This window comes from Lycorma delicatula, chromosome 8 (assembly GCF_047948215.1).
Source record: "Lycorma delicatula isolate Av1 chromosome 8, ASM4794821v1, whole genome shotgun sequence".
Lineage (NCBI taxonomy): Eukaryota > Metazoa > Arthropoda > Insecta > Hemiptera > Fulgoridae > Lycorma > Lycorma delicatula.
This window is the reverse complement of record NC_134462.1, coordinates 139820694-139842919: the sequence shown is the minus strand read 5'-3', so window position 1 is coordinate 139842919 and position 22226 is coordinate 139820694. Positions and strand designations below refer to the sequence as shown.

General features: G+C 29.8%; 1 protein-coding gene across 1 annotated transcript in view; it reads right to left on the bottom strand.

The window, feature by feature from the left end:
• Strn-Mlck (Stretchin-Mlck) overlaps positions 1-22226 on the bottom strand; it is a 599211-nt gene that overhangs the window by 373039 nt on the left and 203946 nt on the right. Inside the window, exons 23-27 of the mRNA XM_075373431.1 lie at positions 16720-16941; positions 12275-12531; positions 9105-9283; positions 7555-7822; positions 6774-7022 (exon numbers count right to left, since the gene is read on the bottom strand). Coding sequence (XP_075229546.1) covers positions 6774-7022; positions 7555-7822; positions 9105-9283; positions 12275-12531; positions 16720-16941 — 1175 coding nt within the window. The remainder of the gene's footprint in view (positions 1-6773; positions 7023-7554; positions 7823-9104; positions 9284-12274; positions 12532-16719; positions 16942-22226) is intronic.

The window sequence follows — 22226 nt, the reverse complement described above, 5'->3', positions numbered from 1 at the left end:
CTTTTCACATCCAGTGACTGTACTGTATTGTACTGACAATAACCCTAGGGTAGAAATGCCTATCGGCTAAAGCTTCTTAATTCCACCAGAAAATAGAAAATCTTAACGAAGTGTTTATAGTAACATAAAAACAGATGAAAATCTGTTAAGGAGATGAAGGAGATGAAAATTTAATAATAGTTGGAGATTGGAATGCAAGCATTGGAGAAGGCAAGGAAGGAAATATAGTGGGTGAATACGGGCTGGGGAAAAGGAATGAAAGAGGGGACCGACTTATAGAGTTTTGCACGAAGTATAATTTAGTAATTGCCAACACCCAATTTAAAAATCATAATAGAAGAATATACACTTGGAAAAAGCCAGGCGATACTGCAAGGTATCAGATAGATTATATCATGGTTAAGCAAAGATTTAGAAATCAACTCGTTGACTGCAAAACTTACCCTGGAGCAGACATTGATAGCGACCATAATTTGGTGATAATGAAATGTAGATTGGGGTTTAAAAACCTGAAGAAAAGATGTCAGATGAATCGGTGGAATTTAGAGAAGCTTGAGGAAGAGGAGGTAAAGAAGATTTTTGAGGAGGACATCGCAAGAGGTCTGAGTAAAAAAGATAAGGTAGAAAATGTAGAAGAAGAATGGGAGAATGTTAAAAAGGAAATTCTTAAATCAGCAGAAGCAAACTTAGGCAGAATAAAGAGAACTGGTAGAAAACCTTGGGTTTCAGACGATATATTGCAGCTGATGGATGAACGTAGAAAATATAAGAATGCTAGTGATGAAGAAAGTAAAAGGAACTATCGGCAATTAAGAAATGCTATAAACAGGAAGTGCAAACTGGCGAAAGAAGAGTGGATTAAAGAAAAGTGTTCAGAAGTGGAAAGAGAAATGAACATTGGTAAAATAGACGGAGCATACAGGAAAGTTAAGGAAAATTTTGGGGTACATAAATTAAAATCTAATAATGTGTTAAACAAAGATGGTACACCAATATATAATACGAAAGGTAAAGTCGATAGATGGGTGGAATATATTGAAGAGTTATACGGAGGAAATGAATTAGAAAATGGTGTTATAGAGGAAGAAGAGGAAGTTGAGGAGGATGAAATGGGAGAAACAATACTGAGATCTGAATTTAAGAGAGCATTAAAAGATTTAAATGGCAGAAAAGCTCCTGGAATAGACGGAATACCTGTAGAATTACTGCGCAGTGCAGGTGAGGAAGCGATTGATAGATTATACAAACTGGTGTGTAATATTTATGAAAATGGGGAATTTCCATCAGACTTCAAAAAAAGTGTTATAGTTATGATACCAAAGAAAGCAGGGGCAGATAAATGTGAAGAATACAGAACAATTAGTTTAACTAGTCATGCATCAAAAATCTTAACTAGAATTTTATACAGAAGAATTGAGAGGAGAGTGGAAGAAGTATTAGGAGAAGACCAATTTGGTTTCAGGAAAAGTATAGGGACAAGGGAAGCAATTTTAGGCCTCAGATTAATAGTAGAAGGAAGATTAAAGAAAAACAAACCAACATACTTGGCGTTTATAGACCTAGAAAAGGCTTTCGATAACGTAGACTGGAATAAAATGTTCAGCATTTTAAAAAAATTAGGGTTCAAATACAGAGATAGAAGAACAATTGCTAACATGTACAGGAACCAAACAGCAACAATAACAATTGAAGAACATAAGAAAGAAGCCCTAATAAGAAAGGGAGTCCGACAAGGATGTTCCCTATCGCCGTTACTTTTTAATCTTTACATGGAACTAGCAGTTAATGATGTTAAAGAACAATTTAGATTCGGAGTAACAGTACAAGGTGAAAAGATAAAGATGCTACGATTTGCTGATGATATAGTAATTCTAGCCGAGAGTAAAAAGGATTTAGAAGAAACAATGAACGGTATAGATGAAGTCCTACGCAAAAACTATCGCATGAAAATAAACAAGAACAAAACAAAAGTAATGAAATGTAGTAGAAATAACAAAGATGGACCACTGAATGTGAAAATAGGAGGAGAAAAGATTATGGAGGTAGAAGAATTTTGTTATTTGGGAAGTAAAATTACTAAAGATGGACGAAGCAGGAGCGATATAAAATGCCGAATAGCACAAGCTAAACGAGCCTTCAGTAAGAAATATAATTTGTTTACATCAAAAATGAATTTAAATGTCAGGAAAAGATTTTTGAAAGTGTATGTTTGGAGTGTCGCTTTATATGGAAGTGAAACTTGGACAATCGGAGTATCTGAGAAAAAAAGATTAGAAGCTTTTGAAATGTGGTGCTATAGGAGAATGTTAAAAATCAGATGGGTGGATAAAGTGACAAATGAAGAGGTATTGCGGCAAATAGGTGAAGAAAGTAGCATTTGGAAAAATATAGCTATAAGAAGAGACAGACTTATAGGCCACATACTAAGGCATCCTGGAATAGTCGCTTTAATATTGGAAGGACAGGTAGAAGGGAAAAATTGTGTAGGCAGGCCACGTTTGGAGTATGTAAAACAAATTGTTGGGGATGTAGGATGTAGAGGGTATACTGAAATGAAACGACTAGCACTAGATAGGGAATCTTGGAGAGCTGCATCAAACCAGTCAAATGACTGAAGACAAAAAAAAAAAAAAAAAAAAAAACAGATATATATATGTATATGTAGATAGATAGAATTAAATATTAATTAATTCAGTCACAATGATGTCAATGATTAATTATGTCTCTGTAACATAATCAAAATAATAAAAAACTTAAGCAAAAAAGAAATTAATAAGCATACAAATAACAAATGACTGCACAAAATAACAAAAACAAAAAAGAAAATTTCCAGCTACATGTACCATGAGAAATGTACTGTTTTATGAGATGCCTGAAGATAACCTTGACCGGAATGAAATATATAACAGATCCTAAAAACTAAATACACGTACAAGCTGATTGTAACCTTTTTTAAAAGAGCTAACTGAAGAAGGCAGTAAGTAATCAGTTCAGATCTCAGAAACTTTGCGTAATAGAGACCATGACCTGGTAAAGTTTGGATAAATTAAATTAGTTTTTAAATGCTGTACTCAAAACTTACTTTTCTTTATCAGAGACATTACTTCATTATGAGATAAACAGATAATTAAGACTACAATAAATTAGCGAAAATTTAATCTCTGATGCAAGAATAGTTTATAATTTCTAGTACTTAAGTAATTCTAGCAAAATAAAAACAAATCTCTAATCATATTTTGTTTTATTTTCTTTAATACATTATTTCTTATTAAAATTAATAAAATTATTCAGTTATTACTACAGATGAAGTCACAGAAGAATAAATCTTCCAGCCATACAGGGTTTATAAAACTTGCTCGACTAGCTTTGGTACCATGTTACTCTACAGTATACAAAAAATGTTAGTAAATCTGTTCTTTTGTATAAACAAATACCCAGAAATTATTAAATTTCTATCTATATGTCTATTTACTTTTGTAGTTAAGCATAAGTTCTACATTGCTCAAGAATGAATTTGAAATATAAAGATGAAATTTGTCAAAAATTTTTAAATAATCATCATGTTAATTTTTCACTTGATATCTTTCATATGATATTAGTAAAACCATTAGTTTAAGGACGTACATTTAAATGAACAATTTTACTGCATTAACCTTATTTATTTTGTATTGTTACCTGACAAATGCAGTTTAAATTATTGAAAATATTTACTTGGATACTCTGTTTACTTTTACCCTGTCACTGATTATTTAAACTCTGTTATCGTATCAGAAACTGAGTTTTATTTTAACTAAATATTCTAATGATATAATGTTTTATTGCCTTCTTTTAAAACAACTGTTATCCTACAATAGTGTTAATTCAATATATAATAAAATTAATAAAGGTAGAAACGATAGCTAAACTAAGAATCAACATTAACAAGTAAACGTAATTAATGATAAATAACAATTCATTAATTTTAGAACAGCCAAAACTCATGAATTCTTTACGACGTCCATTAATTCTAAACTTTTAGCCAATTTTAGCATTTAATAGAAATTTACTTAATTGCGGACAATTTAAAGTATATATATATAAAAAAAAATAAATAAATAGAACTTCAAACTCATATATAAATTAAAAATACATTTCACTGATTTACTATTAGAATGATTACTACTACACTTCTTAATTTTAGTTAATTACAATTATTAAAAATCAGGAATTAGGATAAATTTTTAAATAATGAAATAGTTAATTAAAAAAAAAAAATACATGAAATTTGGTGAAAGCAACAACTAATAAACAGGTATAGAATTTAGAAAAAATGATAGATATGTCTTACATGTGAACTGGACAATTATATAGGATCATCGAAGAAGGTTGCAGCAATAAAAAATAATCATACCTCCCAATGTAATTGGGATACAGTATTAATTGGAACTACAAAATAATCAGGATATCAGCAAGTTTTTTTAAACAAGACCGGCCGTGATCTTGAGCCAATGCGCACAACCCTTTGCGCCACTGTCAATCAGTGCAATGGCAACAATTCAGCAGAAAGCATAGAGCATTTTGTAGTTAGTCAGTTATAACTGTTCAACAGACCTTCTGGCGTGTTTATGGCAATGATCCCTCAGTAATTTGATTGTGTTTGTGCACTTCCTCTGCCCTTTTCATATCAGATCCTTTATTCCTTCTTCCTCAAATGAATGTCATGAGGGTCAGCTATTGCTCTGGTTCTACCAACACTGTCATGTTGGCACCTTCTACAAGGACAGCACTTCTTTACTGGGACTCAATGAGATAACAATTCTCTATGCCAGAGGGACTGTCAAAAGACTCTGATTCCTTTCTGGAGATTATATAAAAACAAACAAGCTAAGATACATATTAAGGGAATTGTTTTTAAGTGAATAACCAGATTGGTTATTACCACCCAAGAAACACGAATAGTAAAGTAGCATACTGCATTATACTGCTGCAATGAAGTTAGGTGTCCCGTTTCTTATACAGTACATCTACACAAAAAAACAAAAAAAAATGGAAACAAAAAGTTTTTGTTTTTTTTTGGGCAAAAAATGCTTTGGCATTATCATCATCCGGTCACAACATATTTGTTATAATATACAAACAAATATCTCGTTTTACATCTTAATTAGAATAATAAAATTTCCAACCATTATATAGCCATTAGCATGAAGAGCTGATACACACTACAGTAAATTAAATATTTGAGTATAAACAGACAGCCTACGAAATAACAACACTCGGTCTAAAGTTTCCTTATCGTTGCCCGGGATTCGTAGAATGCTTCTGGACTATTTATATGTAAGACATAAGGCCGCGTAACATATGCAATCCGCAAGGATGTGGTGCACATTCAAGAGGTTGTGGCATCGTATGCATAATGGAGTGTTCTCTCCCAACATGAAAAACTTGTGAGTAGCTCTCGTATGTTCTAACCGCAATTGCCAGAGGACCACTTCCTCTCTGCAAACTTTTCTGTATAAGGAGTCCCATGGCAACACAGTATATTTGATACATTGAAGTTTATTATCAACTGTAGCAGCAGTCTACACTTTGCACAAGTAGTGTGTTTTATAAAGTTAATAAAGTCAGATATAGTAATACGAACGGTGACGGATGGTTAGCTACATGCATCTTTAGCAGCAGAATCGGCACGTTCATTATTCAGAATCCTCATGCGGCTAGGGATTAAGTAGAAACTTGCTTGTGTGTTGTGGCGGTTTAACTCAGAGATTGTATTACAGATCTTGACAACAAGAGGATGTTTAAAATACAAATCTTCTAAAGCTTGGAAAGCTCTGCATAAGGTGGTATTTTGAGTTAACATTATTCAAAGTCTTATTGACAATGTATAGTTCAGCAGTAAATACACTTGTAATATTAGATAGACCAGATATATAGGTTTCTCCATTAACAACAAATGCGCATCAAAGATATCAATCTGTTTCAATCCATCTGCGTATACTGTTGTGTCTAGGTTTGTCTTGGAGAGAATATGGTAAAATATTTGCTGAAAGACAATAAATAGGCGGTGTTGTTTCTTTATTATATATCATAAGTTAAAACATAAAATGTATAAGGGTTGATAAATTTTATGTTTGACCTTACAATACACAATAAAGAATCAAGACCACCTATTGTCTTTCACCAAATATTTTACCATACTAAAAAAGTTGTTAAAAATGTTTTTCTCTGATATTGGGCTCAGTTCCATAGATGAGCTCGTTTTTTATAACTGTGTAAAACGCATTATATTTTCACAATATTTGTTGTTTAGATAAAAAAATATTTATCAGATAAAATGAAAAATTCTTTATCTTCCAGTAACTGTTAAAAACATTTAAAATTTGTTTAAATAATATTAATTTTACCAACAGTTTTTTTATGTTTCAAAATGTCTATAAATTTTCATAAAATTTATACTTTCTGTTTATTCCTTTCCTTGAAAGTCTGTATTGATTTTAATCTCAAGTAGACTCCACATGCCAGTTAACAAGTACTAATTTTTTTTCTGTACAATTTCATTAATCTTAAATTTATATTCAAGTATCTCTGTTGTCACTTTCACCTTAAAGTTAAGGTTTCCCAAACTATTCTACCTGCATATTTATCTTTGTAAGGTCAATCAATCATAATTAAAGAAAAATAAAAGCTACAGGAAAAAGGTTACTGTAATTTTTATGTAAGCACCATAATTTTTATAAATAAAATTATTAATTAATACATATCAATCACCAAAATATTTTTCAAAAAATACTTACGGTAAATCAGCAGAAGTAGTTGATGACAACAAAGGTGGTATAGGAGAGGGCTGCACAGGACCTCCGACTTTTGGTTCAATAATTACTTGGCTTGATGTTTCTGCACGGCCCACTTCATTAACAGCAGTACAACAATAAACTCCTGCATCTCGTGGTGTTACATCTGCTAAAGATAATTCTGTACGCCCTTCCTTATCAAGAGTTATCACTAACCTCCTAGACTGGCGTAAGCGAATGCCATCTCGATGCCTGTAAAGATTCAAGAAGAAAATTTTAATCTGGGTATTCTGATTATTTAAAATCATATTTGTTGTACGCATAGATAAATATTTTATTTAATCGTGCGTGTTATAATATAAGATATAAACAACCATTAAGAATCGGTAGGCGACCTTAATCTATGAATAAAAAAGAAACTGTCCTGACATTTATCTGAATAGACCAAAGGACACTATGGTAAAATTTAGACAAATTATTTTAAACATAGACAAGTTATTAATGAAAAGTTAAGAGACTAGATTCTGCAGCTTTCCATTCAATTTATTTGTAACAACTAGCACACCTTTTTTTATGTTTTTGGAAGCTACTAATCGTTCAGCTTTGAATTGTTCATAAACCTAATACTTTTGAAATGCAACTTTCATCATTGAGGTAACTGAAATAAAACTTAGAAATACAAAAACAAAAAGATGAGGACTCAGTTAAATAAAAATGATTGAATATCTATTTTTTATAATACATATAAATAGATAAACAGAAAAGACACATTTTTTATACTAACCAAGTGATTCCTACAGTTGGATACGCTTCGATTTGAGCTCTTAATCTTAATTCATAACCTTCTTTGACAATAACGTTTTCTTCAACACCGTATAAAAATCCAGGTGATATGTAATCCTTAATACCTTTATCAACGACCAATTGACATCGACATGAGACAGCACCATGATTATTACGAGCAGTTACACTATACTGACCACTGTCTTCAATACGCGCACGCGATATCTCTAAAGTTTGGAAATGCTCTTCGCTCCACAATGAATGCCGATCTGTAAAAGCAATAATATAATCAGTAAAAAAATTAAAAAACTGTTAAAAGTGAGTAAAAACTTTATAAAGAAAACATGTAATTTCATTATGACTAGTGTACATAAATGTAAACAAGAAATAATATAAATTATTTTTAATGGGTTTCTTTTATTACTTGGCCAGCAATATATCACACACTAGAAATGAAATAAAATTCGATCATCCAATAATCCCAATAATCATCATTATGGATAAGGTGTTATTCAAAAGGTTTTTATGAGTTTTATATTAATGTCAATGTTAATTCACATATAACCATGCTGCAATAATCCTAATATTCCAACTCCAACATGTGTAATTATGTACAGTGGAGTGATAATTAGATAACGAAAAAAATGTAAAACTAGTATCTGCAGACTCTTACTCCTGGCCTAGTAATAAATTTCACTGCTAACTTACAATTTATATTACAGTAAATAGTAGATATTCAAACCCGTCTAGCTTTTAAATTGAACTGAAGGGCAAAAAACACTTTCGCATTATCATCGCTCGGAACAAATATATTCTAACAAAAAAAAAACTAAAACCAGAACGTAACTAAATTTTTAAAAAAAGAAAAAACTTACAGCTAATATCACAGTTAAAATTATCACTAAAAATTTACTTAAAATTAATATCACAAAAGTAAACAAAAATTATAAAATTTAGATAAAGTCAAATAAAATGTATTAAGTCCAAAATGAGTGTAAATGGCTCTTTTTGAATAACAAAAGATTAAGGAATGGTTTCAGCATCGTAACAAAATATAAACACGAATAAACAAAACTGAATCAAAATGATTATCGGTTTCAGATGGTAAAACAATATTAAATTTTATGAAGTATATTGATATTTCATAGAAATACCAACACCTGGTCTAAAACTTTCTTATCGTTGCCCAGTATACGGTGAATGTTTCTCGTAATTTAAATTTACAACGCGTTTTCTGATGACATTAGATACCTGTGCGTATCTGTAGCATGTCCTAACCACAATCGGCAGACGACCACTTCCTCTTGGCAAATTTTTCTACTTGAAGAGTCCCATGACAGCATCAGTATCCACATTGAATTACTAGAATTTTAATTCCTAATATACTAATTTAAATAACTTTAAATATGAAAGCTTATTTTTAAACAAGTAAATGTAAGAATTCTTATTTTATATACATTTTTAAATGAATTCATGATTCTTCAACAATACAATGAAAAAATAAAATGTTTATTACAAAAAAAAACATAGATTAACTTAAAAAACATATACCATCTGCCTTAATCTGCTGTTCATCCTTGAACCACGTTATATCTGGCGTAGGATATCCGACCACTTGACATGTCAATCTTACTGGATAAGATACTTGTACTCTGCGATCTCTCAACCTCAAACAGAACTGTGGTGGAGAATCAAGTGTTGTTAATTCAATGTCATCACCATCTTGAATCCTGATGTAAACAAAGAATTACATTTGTAAATTTATATATATATAATTTTCATACCGATGATGTAACTTAGCTGTAATTTATATTAAAAAGAAATTTAATACCATATCACTAACTTATAATTCAGATTTAATTTTTTTAAAGTTCTCAATATTACATCATGAAGTAGATTATTTTAAACATATTCTCCGTAAAAACTACCAAGAAGATGTAAACAATCATAAGAACAGTAACAGATTTGTTATCATGACAATTTGTCAGTTAATCAGGAATTTGTAGAACACTACATGGTGAGCTACAGCTACTATACTTTCATAATAACCTACAGAAAAACAACACTGAGATATTAGTAATGAGATCATAAATAACAAACAAAATTATATTTTTACGCCTTACGGTGTAATATTTTATTGGATATGTATCAAAAGTTCCTCTTCATAATTCTTCTCTTAAAGGATTCTTACTTTATATACGCATAATTCAACTTAGAAACAACTACTGTCGGAAGTTGTGTGTGTTAGTGCGGTTGGTGTAAGTTCTGCAGCATCTAAAAAATTGATAAGAGTATGGTCTAAATGTGTGCGGTCAAATCTCATGATCTACATTACAGTTGTTAATCTAATTTTTGTTTTTTATTTTTAGCATCATTTATAATTTATGTGTTTTAATGAATTCCTTATAATTTAATATACAAGTACTGTTTTAACGCAGAATCATTTGTATGCTAGGAGTTGTAAACAAAACAGAACAAAAAAATGGTATATCAATTTACAAAATTAAAATCATCCCGGGTCAGGTTTTCTGGAGAAAGTGAGAAATTAAGTGATTTTCACTCGTTGAGTAGATTGTACTGTTGTATAACAGCTTGCTGAATGCTCTGAAATGTAGGTGACATTCAGCCTTAAAAGCAACATCTTTTCCACTTTCACCGCAAAAAAATGAATATAATGAATTCATTTCTTTTCAAAAAAGCAAATCTTATTGCCTCTTGTTAGTAAGTATATGAGTCTCATCAAAATGAAAGATGACAACAGATAGCACAAAGCAACAAATTACAAATTAATGAATCTCTATCGCTGAGAAACAACACATTATACACTTTGCTTCCACTCAGTATGGAATCACTTCGCCATATTTCAACAGTAATCAGTTCTCTCTGTAATAATTCAGTTTTATTCTTTTCTTAAAAAATGAATGTTTACTAGTTTTATATTGATTCTATTAACTATAAATATGAATATTAAAAAGAAGTGAAATATTAACAAACAGTTTTTATTTTTACATTCTTAGCTCAGTTAATTATAAATGGTTTGATATTCCACACGGTTATAATTTTCAGGTTTATTCAACAACTTCTTAAATTTATTTAGTATTTATTTTTTATTTTATGGCAAATAAATAAAGATAAAAGATATGTTCTAAATACGTCAAATGAAAGATCCACAATTAGCATTAAAAAAAAAAAATTATTATATTTTACACAAAAACAGTGAAACAAAATAAATTCTCTTAAATAGTAATTTAATTTAATTTGCAAATACATAAACGTTTTGGAGGTATTCTGCACTCATAAAAGACAACACATAATTCAGAAAGATGTAACACCTTTAATCTGGAAAGTAAAATAAAAATTAACAATAAAAAAAAACAATCTAAAATACGAAAATTATAATTAAAATAATAAAATTAAATAACTAAAGAAGAATCAAAAATCCATGAATAATTATTCTTTATTTTTTTAAAGAAATAATTGTTTTATTTTATTCCTGGGCACAAAAAGCAATGTTATCAGTGCCAAGGCACATTATTACAATGGTAAATAATTAAAAAATAAACAGGTTTAAAATACCTATGCCGTATGCTAAATGTGAAATAAAAACAAAATAAAAAATGACATTAAAATCTAACACAAAATAACAAAATTGCCATCTGGAACATGCCAAACAGAATAAATGGAGAAACCCATTATAGTAATAATAAAATATTTGAATATAGCTGCATGGCCTTAAGAATATTTTACATTCGATAACGTAGTTAAATTATCAAAATCCAGCGATGAAATTTAATCTCAAACTGGCTCCAGGCCTGACACTGAGGTTGGTTTTTACTTCCTTGTATGAAGTAAAGTAAGTATTGTGATCGTTAAAATTTCGGTTTTCAGATTTCAACAGAAATATCCATTTTGAACATCCCTGAAACCGTTTTGACTAATTTTGCCATGACGTCTGTATGTACGTACATATGTATCTCACATAACTCAAAAACGATTAGCCATAGAATGTTGAAATTTTGGATTTAGGACCGTTGTAACATCTAGCTGTGCATCTCTTTTGATTGTAATCGACTGAACCAATAATATCCTAAAAGCCCAAAATCCAATTTTTTTTTGGATTTTGGGCTTTTTCTTAACTGCAGTAATAAGCTCACATTGAGAGCTTTTCAGTGATACATCATAAGTGGTACTTACTTTCATTCCAGAGTTATAGCTAAATAAGATTTTAATTAATTAAATATTTGAATCTTACCAGGGTAAGGCACATCAGTTCAAATCAGACTTCATCTCCTTTTTTTTAATTTAAATATATTGATTTATTAATAATTATTAACCTCTGATTGTAAAAAAAAATTATGATAAATAATTTAATAATAACAATAAACAAATAATATGAAAAATATCAAATGTTATTAATAAATTAAAAGTTTAAGTACTTTTAAAAATGTGGGTATGTAATTTATTGGCGTAGAAGGAAGTCATGTGGTGTCCAAATCAGATTATTTTATACAGCAACAAATACATTTTTTCTTGCAATGAAACATTAAGTCCAATCATTTAAGCAAGAAATTAAAAAAAAATCTTTTCACTTCTTTAATAAATACGTTAAAAAATTAGATAATGTAAAATAATAACACTAATGTAAGTAATATAGCATCGTTATATTTTAAATCCGTGTAGAAAACAATATTTACTCTTAACATAATTTAATAAAGCCTTACCTCTTCAACTGAACAGCAGCCTTAAGTAATCTTGGTTCTTGTACAACAAGTAATCTAGCAAAAGTGGATGCACGACCAAGTTTATTTGTCACTTCACAGACATAACGACCAGAATCTTCAGGTCTTAATTCTCTTATCAATAAACTACATAATTCACCATTAAATTTAACCGATAACCTATCATCTTTGCTTCGAGAAACAGCAACTTCTCTGCCATCATGATACCATCTGATATCTGGTTGCGGTTCACCCCGTACCTGAGTAACAAATGAAAAAATCACTTATAGCTAAAGGTAAAAAGATTTAACTTTTTTTTATTTAAAAAAAAAATCCAATTTGAATTATCAGTGTCTAAGTAAACTATTACATTTATCGAATCGACTGGATTCATAAAAAAAATACTTTTTATAATAGGCATATTTTTTCACGTTGACACCAATACTCCTGTAAATTTACTATAATCTTTATAACAGAGATAAAAGAAAATTATAACACTGACCAAATAGTAAAAAAAAACTTTACTCGTAAGAAAATAAAACAAAATACTAAACATAGTGAAAATATAAGAATTGAATACAATTTTTCCCCGCTGATTGGAAACTCTGTACCACATTAAAACGCATTGAAAACATTTTAAAATAGTAACTTCCTTTTTTATTGTGTTTTCATGAATTCTAATTCATGAGCTAATTTCTCCATAAACTTTGGTACTACGTAAGATGGTTTACACTAATCAATAATGTTCTATAAACTCAACCGACCTATTTGTTTCAATACTTACGTTGTAAAATTATGACTGTTTATTTTTTTAAAATAAATATGCGTAAAAATAATTATCAGTTTAATATTTCCTTATTCAGACCATTAGTTTTACGGTATAGCCTAAAATTCTTTTTAAATTTCATTTATATGATCTTGAAAAATTTTGTAAGCACCGAGTGTGAGAAATTATTAGTCCATAACATACTGAGATCAACAATTAACATGACCCAAGATTAGAATCTAATGTTAGAACTTAGATATTTGATCTTATTCTGTAGTTAATTTAATCTAGTTCGTTATTCCAAAAAGGTAATTATCAATTATTACACCTAAGAATATCAGCTATAATGACTGCACTATGATGTTATTACACGATGACAATAATAATGTTTTTTTGTTTACCGCACTTATTATTAGAGTAAAAAAAAATTGAATTTACTTTCATATTGAATAAAACACTGAAGAACCACATATATATTGTTCTAAAGGGCTCTAAGGAATTAATTAAAAATAAAACAAGCAAAAAATCATAAATTGTGATATTTAAAGATATGAAATTAAAATCTATTAAGATGTTCAACATACTTTATCTGAAAATATATCCAGTTAGTTAAGGGTTACATAATTCTCCAAGGCGCACTCTGATATTGCAGTATATCGTTAACGTTATGATGCGTATAATAAACGTAGTCCCAAAGTATGTACAATATTACTATACCGAATGACAAATAACACTTAAATCGATCACAGATATCCTTCTGCATCAGCCAACATATTATCTAAATTTATACACGAAGACAGATTTATTTTTTATTTTTAGCGACTAAAAAATTCAAAGATTTGTTTTTTAACACTACAAATATGTAACAGAGCCGGCCTGCATGGCGCAAGTGGTAGCATCTTGGCCTTTTATCTGGAGGTCATGGGTTCAAATCCCGTTCAGGCATGGCATTTTCACACACGCTACAAATCATTCATCTCATCCTGTGAAGCACGCCTAACGGTGGACCCAGAGGTTAAACGAAAAGTATGTTACAGAGGATTTTAAGCAAAATTACACGCTCCAGTCGGTGTAGTTTAGCTTTTGATAGAGATATTAAAAAATGTTTAAAGCAAAATGAAATAAGACTGCGCAGAATTTTACTTTTAAAAACATATTCTCGCTAAAGTAAAAACAAATACATCTGTTATTTCAGATTAATGAATTCAATGGACTAACAATAATAAATACTATTAATATTTGTCAGTTTATCGCCGCACAACAACCCTCAATTACCTTGTAAAGGAATGAGAATTAAAAAATTTGTTATTTCGCAAAAGAACTTATACCTTTTTAAGAATTCTCTGAATATAAAAAACCTACATCCTACAATAGTAATGACATGTAATTTGCATATATATTTAAACAATACTGATGATGAAGATAAAACTAACCCCAGAAAAGTAATGCTTATATGCGGTAAACGCATTTATGTTGTTTTACTATAATAATGAAAATGCAAAAACGTAATACACTTTATGTTTTCCTTTTTATTCTGATGTCAGCTAGAAGGTTAAAATCACTGAAATATATATAAAGAAGAAGCGTGACAAACCTAAGCTTTAAACCGATTTTGATTCTTCGATTAAATAAAAAGTATAAATAAATAAAAACATATTTTTTTAGACTCGGAATATTTACGTGCATTTTCTTACAACATAATATCTATATAAACTCAAACACTCGAATGAATAACAGATTGATGGATATAAGATAAGGATAAATGCAAATGGCTTAAGCTATGTTTAATAAACTAGTTCATGTAGACCATTGATTCTCAAACTTTTTCACCCACCGCCCACATTGAGAATCAAAAATTTTCTAGCACCCCCAAACTTTTTAACTTACAATTTATTGAAAATAATAATTGCAATTATTATTTTTAAGATGCGCTCTTAAAAACAGCAATTGCAATTACTGTTTTTAAACATCGCATATCCTATTTTTGAGTTGAAACTTACATTTTAAATGAGAGCAATTAAAACGCTTATTTAGTCGTAATTGGAAGTATTTTTGTTAAAATTACAATTGTATCTATATAGTTATATAACAACAATAATGATAGCATATTCAATATGACAATACAATAATTAAAATAAAGCTTTAAATTGAAAAAATTACACTATTAGGATAAATTACATTATCAGGTTAGAATTTACTTAAAAACAACCGTAAGTTCGATAACATGCAAACGATTTCTCTTTTTTGCACTAAATCCACGTTCATACAAATACGACGTTGGGAATGCTATCAGAAATCGTTGAACAATCGACCATAATCCAGGGAACAGTTGCGAGATTGGCTTTTGTAGCCAAAATTTTTGGTAGCCATTAATTTTTGCCTTTTTTTTTAATCAGACATCGCCTTCCTAGAACGCCCCCAAATTTTCTATGAGCCTTCTACCGGCCCCTTTGAAGGCCTCCAGCGCCCACAAGGGAGCATTATCGCCCACTTTGAGAACGAATGATGTAGACCGATGAATTTGAAAAATTGTTGGATGAAGCTTCATCGTGTGCTACTGGTATTATTAATTAATACATAACGATGACAAAATCGGTAACTATTATCGAGAAGAAAAGGATTATTAAATTTTTTTTTTTTTGTCTTCAGTCATTTGACTGGTTTGATGCAGCTCTCCAAGATTCCCTATCTAGTGCTAGTCGTTTCATTTCAGTATACCCTCTACATCCTACATCCCTAACAATTTGTTTTACATATTCCAAACGTGGCCTGCCTACACAATTTTTCCCTTCTACCTGTCCTTCCAAAATTAAAGCGACTATTCCAGGATGCCTTAGTATGTGGCCTATAAGTCTGTCTCTTCTTTTAAGTATATTTTTCCAAATGCTTCTTTCTTCATCTATTTGCCGCAATACCTCCTCATTTGTCACTTTATCCACCCATCTGATTTTTAACATTCTCCTATAGCACCGCATTTCAAAAGCTTCTAACCTTTTATTCTCAGATACTCCGATCGTCCAAGTTTCACTTCCATATAAAGCGACACTCCAAACATACACTTTCAAAAATCTTTTCCTGACATTTAAATTAATTTTTGATGTAAACAACTTATATTTCTTACTGAAGGCTCGTTTAGCTTGTGCTATTCGGCATTTTATATCGCTCCTGCTTCGTCCATCTTTAGTAATTCTGCTTCCCAAATAACAAAATTCTTCTACCTCCATAATCTTTTCTCCTCCTATTTTCACATTCAGTGGTCCATCTTTGTTATTTCTACTACATTTCTACATTATTAAAATAGAAATAAAAAATGAGTAATAAACGTAAAATCTAACTATTCATAATTAAAACCGAATCGTGAATCTATTTAGATAATTAAATTCTAGTTTGATCTAAACGGGAATCACGTTCAACAAAATATTAACGCTTGAGTAAGCATTTTATTAAAAAAAATACAGCTCTAATCGATTTAAATCGGTTCAACGACGTATGTAAATTCACATCTTATATCAACACATATTATTTCACAAGATTTAAATCACCTAAACCGCAAACATCAAAATACACACGTATCAAAAAATTTGTACATAACAAATTTACCGATTTCAAAACAACAATTGTCGCATTGTATAATAAAAAAATTAAACAAATAAAGGACTTATTAACAGGTGAATTTATTTACCTCGCATTGCAACATCAGATTAGTCGACTGAAGTGCTTTTAGCTGTCCCGGTAAATCGGTAATAATCTCCGGTCGTAAATGTTGACATCCAGCTATTATAGGTTCCCTCGTTACTGTCGGTTCTCCCCAGCCGAACCTGTTTCTAGCAGTCACTCTGAATTTATATGATACACCAGGTTTCAGTTCAAAAGCATCAAACGATGATATCGGTGTAACACCCAACTGAAAACAATAATAAATATAAATTTGGTTTGCTTTGTCATTAAAAAGAATATATAAAAGAAAGTAATAAAAATAACTTTAGACTAGATGAAGTTTAACAAAGTTTATATAATTAATAAAGTTCAAATGAATATTCTGATCGATAAAATATGTAAATGTACGCCTAATGTACAATCAGAATGTTCTAAGATATATAATTTTAAACAAACAAAAACTGATCATCGCTAATTTCCTTCAGCGACCGCTGATTGTTATAAAACGAGTCGATTTCAATATTAAGAAAATCTACATATTGTACAAATTAAATCGTCAGAAAAAAAAATTACTGTTCATATTAACAATAAGAAATCCGACAACATAGTAAAATGTATCCTTAACAACCAAAGGGGGTTACAATAATAGTACTTAAGAAGTACCGTACTTAACGCGTAGTCAAAACCAGATTCCGATTCCGACTTTCCTTTAAACTAATGCTATCGGCCAGGTTAAAATTTTCACAATATTTCATATTTCGGTGGGATTATCATAACCGATTTGAGTGTTTTGTTCTACCACCTATCGCTGTCGCTCTAAAATTTGTAGTTGACGCGTTTCGGAGTATCTCCATTCTGAAAACTTCGTTTAACACTCGCACTCAAATCAATAATGCTATTGGTCTTTAATAATGGCTATTTAAAAAAAAAATAATATAATTGAATTAAAAATAAAATTAATATTTTTAATAAACGAATGGCTAACCCCATGCAAATAGAATATTAACAGTAAGCACGGTTAGTTAAATTATTAACCGTTGTTCTTGTGCGATCGCCTGAAAACTAAAACGTAAAGAACTTCTTCGATTCTTCCTCGTTGTTGAATCTTTTTTAGTTGTCGCCTAATAAAAAAAAATCGTTTCTTAAAACGTGATTTGTCATTAAATTCAAAACGTCGAAACTTAAAGTCGAAAACCTATTTATTTATTTTGTAAGCGTTTATAATTTGTTTAGTTCTACAAAAAATACCGTTCTTATTTTGAAAACCAGATCGTAATAAATACAAAAGATTAAACACCTGCGACTTAATGAAAAAAGAATAATAAAATTAAAAACATTTCAGAGAAGAAGCTATATGAAAGTAGACCGGTACCAAGCGTGAGCTAAGGCTGGCTGAAGTACAGATTATGTATTATTTTTTATCCTACGTTTTATACTATATACTAGAAACGGGTAGCTTTCTTATGAAATCTACCTAGAACATTTGATCGTCGAAAAATATAATGAAATAAAGTATTTTGTAATTTGGAGGTTTTATTCATTTGCAACCCCTTAAAATTAAATAATTCATTCAGTTTTAAAAATAGATATTTTACATAAAAATAAAAACAATAATTTATTTTTATAAGCTTTTATTTAACTCGCTTTAGTTATAATCAAATCTTGCAACCGCTATATCTTTTGATCTATCGTATGAAATTTGGTACACGTATGTAACTTCCACGTGTAAAAATAAATATTTTTACTTTTTAGTTTTAATAAACAAACAATAATATTAAGATATAAATATTATTAAGAATATTTTTTTTGGATGTAAAACGTTTATTGTTCATTAAGACTAAAACGTAAAAAATACAACAAAAAAAATTACAAAAATATATTTGATTACATATAAAAAAATATTTTTTAAAAAGTTTTTTTTTCTTTAACTAATATTATCAACATTAATAAAGAAAAGGAAACAAATTATAAAAACCCTCTTAAAAGTAAAAAATAAGAATTAAATCAAATTGAAAATTTTAAACAAAAAAATATAATATATTAACAAATATAAGAATGCACTGAAAAGTAAAAAATAAATTATATAAGTATCTAATAAATAACCGATAAATAAATGTAATAATTATTAAATTTTAAAATTAAAAGTAATGAAAATATTTAGTTAAATAAAAGCGTGGTGTCCAAAAAAGCTCAAAATCCAAAACATTTGTATTTTCGAGTTTTTCTTAACTGCAGTAATAAGCCCTCATTGACAGCATTTCAACCATATATTATAAAAGGTACTTATTTTCATCTGTTTCAGAGCTACAGCCAAATAAAATGTTAGTTAATGAAATATTTTGCTCTTAGAAGGGGAAGGTACATAGGTTCGAATCCGATTTTATTTCCTTTTTTTTACATGAGTACATAAAATTTTATTTCACTAATATCTTGTGATTTTTTTCATATTTTTTTTATTATTGAATTATTTATTGTAAAACTTTTTTTACAATCAGAGGTTAATAATTATTAATAAATCATTAAATTAAAAAGAAATATGAAAAAAAGATTTCACCGTAAAGGTAAGAAAAACTTCACATTTACTCAATACGACAGCGGTTGCACGTGAAAAAAGTTTCACGTGTTTAGCATACGACAAGCCCCATCTTACAGTTCCAGTAACGTTTTGATCTTTCCTTGCCGTAAGAGTTGTTCATATCAAAAATTGTTTCAGACAAAAGTTTTAAGTAATGTTTAGAGGACTAACGACCACTTTAAACCGATTCGATGCTGTACCTATTAAGGGGGTTGGTTACATCAAAAAGCGTTACTTATAAAAGTTTTAGGCCGTTATCAAAAGAATCGTAGGAACTTTAAATGAATTCGACATTTTACTTAATAAAAAAATGATAGTAATATTTTGTTTTTTCGAAAAAGCCACCCCACTTCCACCTCCATGGTCCGATTTTGGCTAAGGAACTCGACCGAGGTTTTGGGTCGAGTTTTTTTTTAGGAAACAATTTGAAAGTGATTGCCGCAAAATTACGGTAGTTATTGTGTCCACAAAAAAGTGAAATATATATATATATATATATATATATATATATATATATATATAAACTTTTGCGCTGACGGAGTATTTGAGGTCTGCGGGATGTGAAACGCAAAGTTATGTCGAAATTTTCCGAAAGTCGAATCACGGTACCCATTACAATACGTAGATTTCTTTTGAAATCTATCTAATTAAACTTAGTACGCTAAAAAAAAAAAAACTAAATCGAGTTGAAGATTTTTCACTAAAATTTTTAAAAATGTACCGTTTAAATTCTTTATTTCGAATTTTGAATTCAATGTCAAATCGAGGGCTAACTGTAGTAGAACTTTTTTTTTTTTTTTTAGTTTTTGTCGATTTTTAAATTTCAAATTGAAAGCATCGAAAAAAATATATTTTTTAATTTATCTGTGTATTTTTAAAAGAATTAATAAGTTATCTACATTACGGATACTAAAAAATATAGAAATAATTGTTTTCGACCGATCTATTCAATTTTTCACTTTTATCTTTAATTTACTCTTTAGTTAAAGAACTCTACAACACACATCGATTAAATGCTCTTTCCAAACGGTTTTATTCGTCGATGAATTTTAAACAATCTGCGTCTACTTTTGAAGAAAAACCATCCATCGTTTAGAAATTTTCAAACATCCATAGCGTTCATATAAAAGAGACGAATCGTTTAACACCTATTTCATGAAAATCAGTACAATCGTTCGGGAGTAAGAAAAATAATTCATACTTTATATACACTCAAACCTCCGGTTAACGTAGACGGGGTATTTCAAAATAAAGAGTACTTAAAAATTTCTCGGAAAGAACATAAAAGAACAATAACGTAAACAGGAAGCATTTTTACACTTAATTAAAAGATCTATTTGTTCATATTAGGAAGAATAAATAAGAAAACGCGGAATGAAGAGTGCGATAAAAATTGCAAATAACAGGAAAAAACTGACAACTATAAACTACGATTTCATAAGAAATTATTTCCGGAATTAATTTTTATTTAGACAAAGAAAAGGTTGTACGCGACGACTAGATTAAGTGTAATGTAATTTATTATCGTACATTTTAATAAAAAAGAAATTTACACAAGTAAACGTAAGAGTTTTCCGATCAGAACGATTATTTAAAAGTCGAGACACTGAAATTATAAATTAATTCTAAAACGGGGAAACGTGATGAAACATTACGTAAAACAGTGTCTTAGAAGTAAAACTAAACATCGACAAAATGCAATCTCTATATTACGTTAAGAGCATTATTAAGCGTTAAAACTTTGATGGGATTCACGTAATTAAAGTTACGCCGAATAAAGCCTGCTATACAAAAACAAAAAAAAAAATGTTAATAAAACAGTATACCGACTTATACGCGTAAAGAAATTAAAAATGATATTATCCTGTAACATTAAATTTCGCCTTTTTGAAGTCGCAGCCAAATTAAAAACAAACAACTACCGGCAATTAAGGGTTTAACAACACCTAATGTAGCGTTTTAAAAATTAAAAAATAAAAATTATTTTCTTTTACATTTATTTAATAGGGTTTAATCTTTTTAAGTTTATTTACTTTAATTTTTTATTTTTATTTAAAAAACGAGGAGACCTATAAATTAAACCGGCATTATGAAAAAAGATGGTTCGTAATGAAAGAACGACCGAACTGGGTCACCGCAACCGAACGACAACGTTAAAATACGTAGATCTACTTTTTTAACGTTTTCCAACCGATCGTTTAGAATTTACGGGGCGAACGCATTTTTTATATCTTAATGAAACGATTTTGTATATCGTTACGTTGCACTAATCCTATACTAAACGGTAACGACAAGCAAACGAAAAAAACTGACGACACAGTTGTGGACTTTCCCGTCACGCGGCTTTTTTCTGATGCACGGCTTACAGACACGACTTAATTTTAAACATTTATCGTTTTATTTAAATATAATATTTTTGTTTATTTAATTCAATAATTCTAACTAAAGCGCACGCTTACCGTACTTTATATACGCGGGTGTGGCGGTACTAGCGGCCAAATTCCACCGCACGCCTGTGACGTTACAACATAGAAGACGACTACGAACACAGCAGCTATACGTCAGTACCGCACTAGCGCTCCTTATGGTGGTGATAGACAGTACTATGGAGGCGGTATACCCGATCAGCCGCTAGTTTATTTATATCATTTTTTGGGGTGGGGGTGCGATTTTGCAAAACAATTTTTTTTGCAAATATTATTTTTTAATCGTAAAAAAATGCGCCAAGAAAAATAAGACCTTATTACGCGAAATCTCGACATACGGAGGGTGATTTTGCTGTACAGCCTTACCCCCTTAACCTTTTAAGTTGAAAATTTAACGGCATCAATGCCCCATATATAGAAGTAATCTGACCGAGTTTGATTAAAATCAAACTCGGTTCGGTAGTTGTGAAAATATGAGGAGTGCAAGACCGAACATACACACCCACACACACGAACATCTGGAAAATTTCC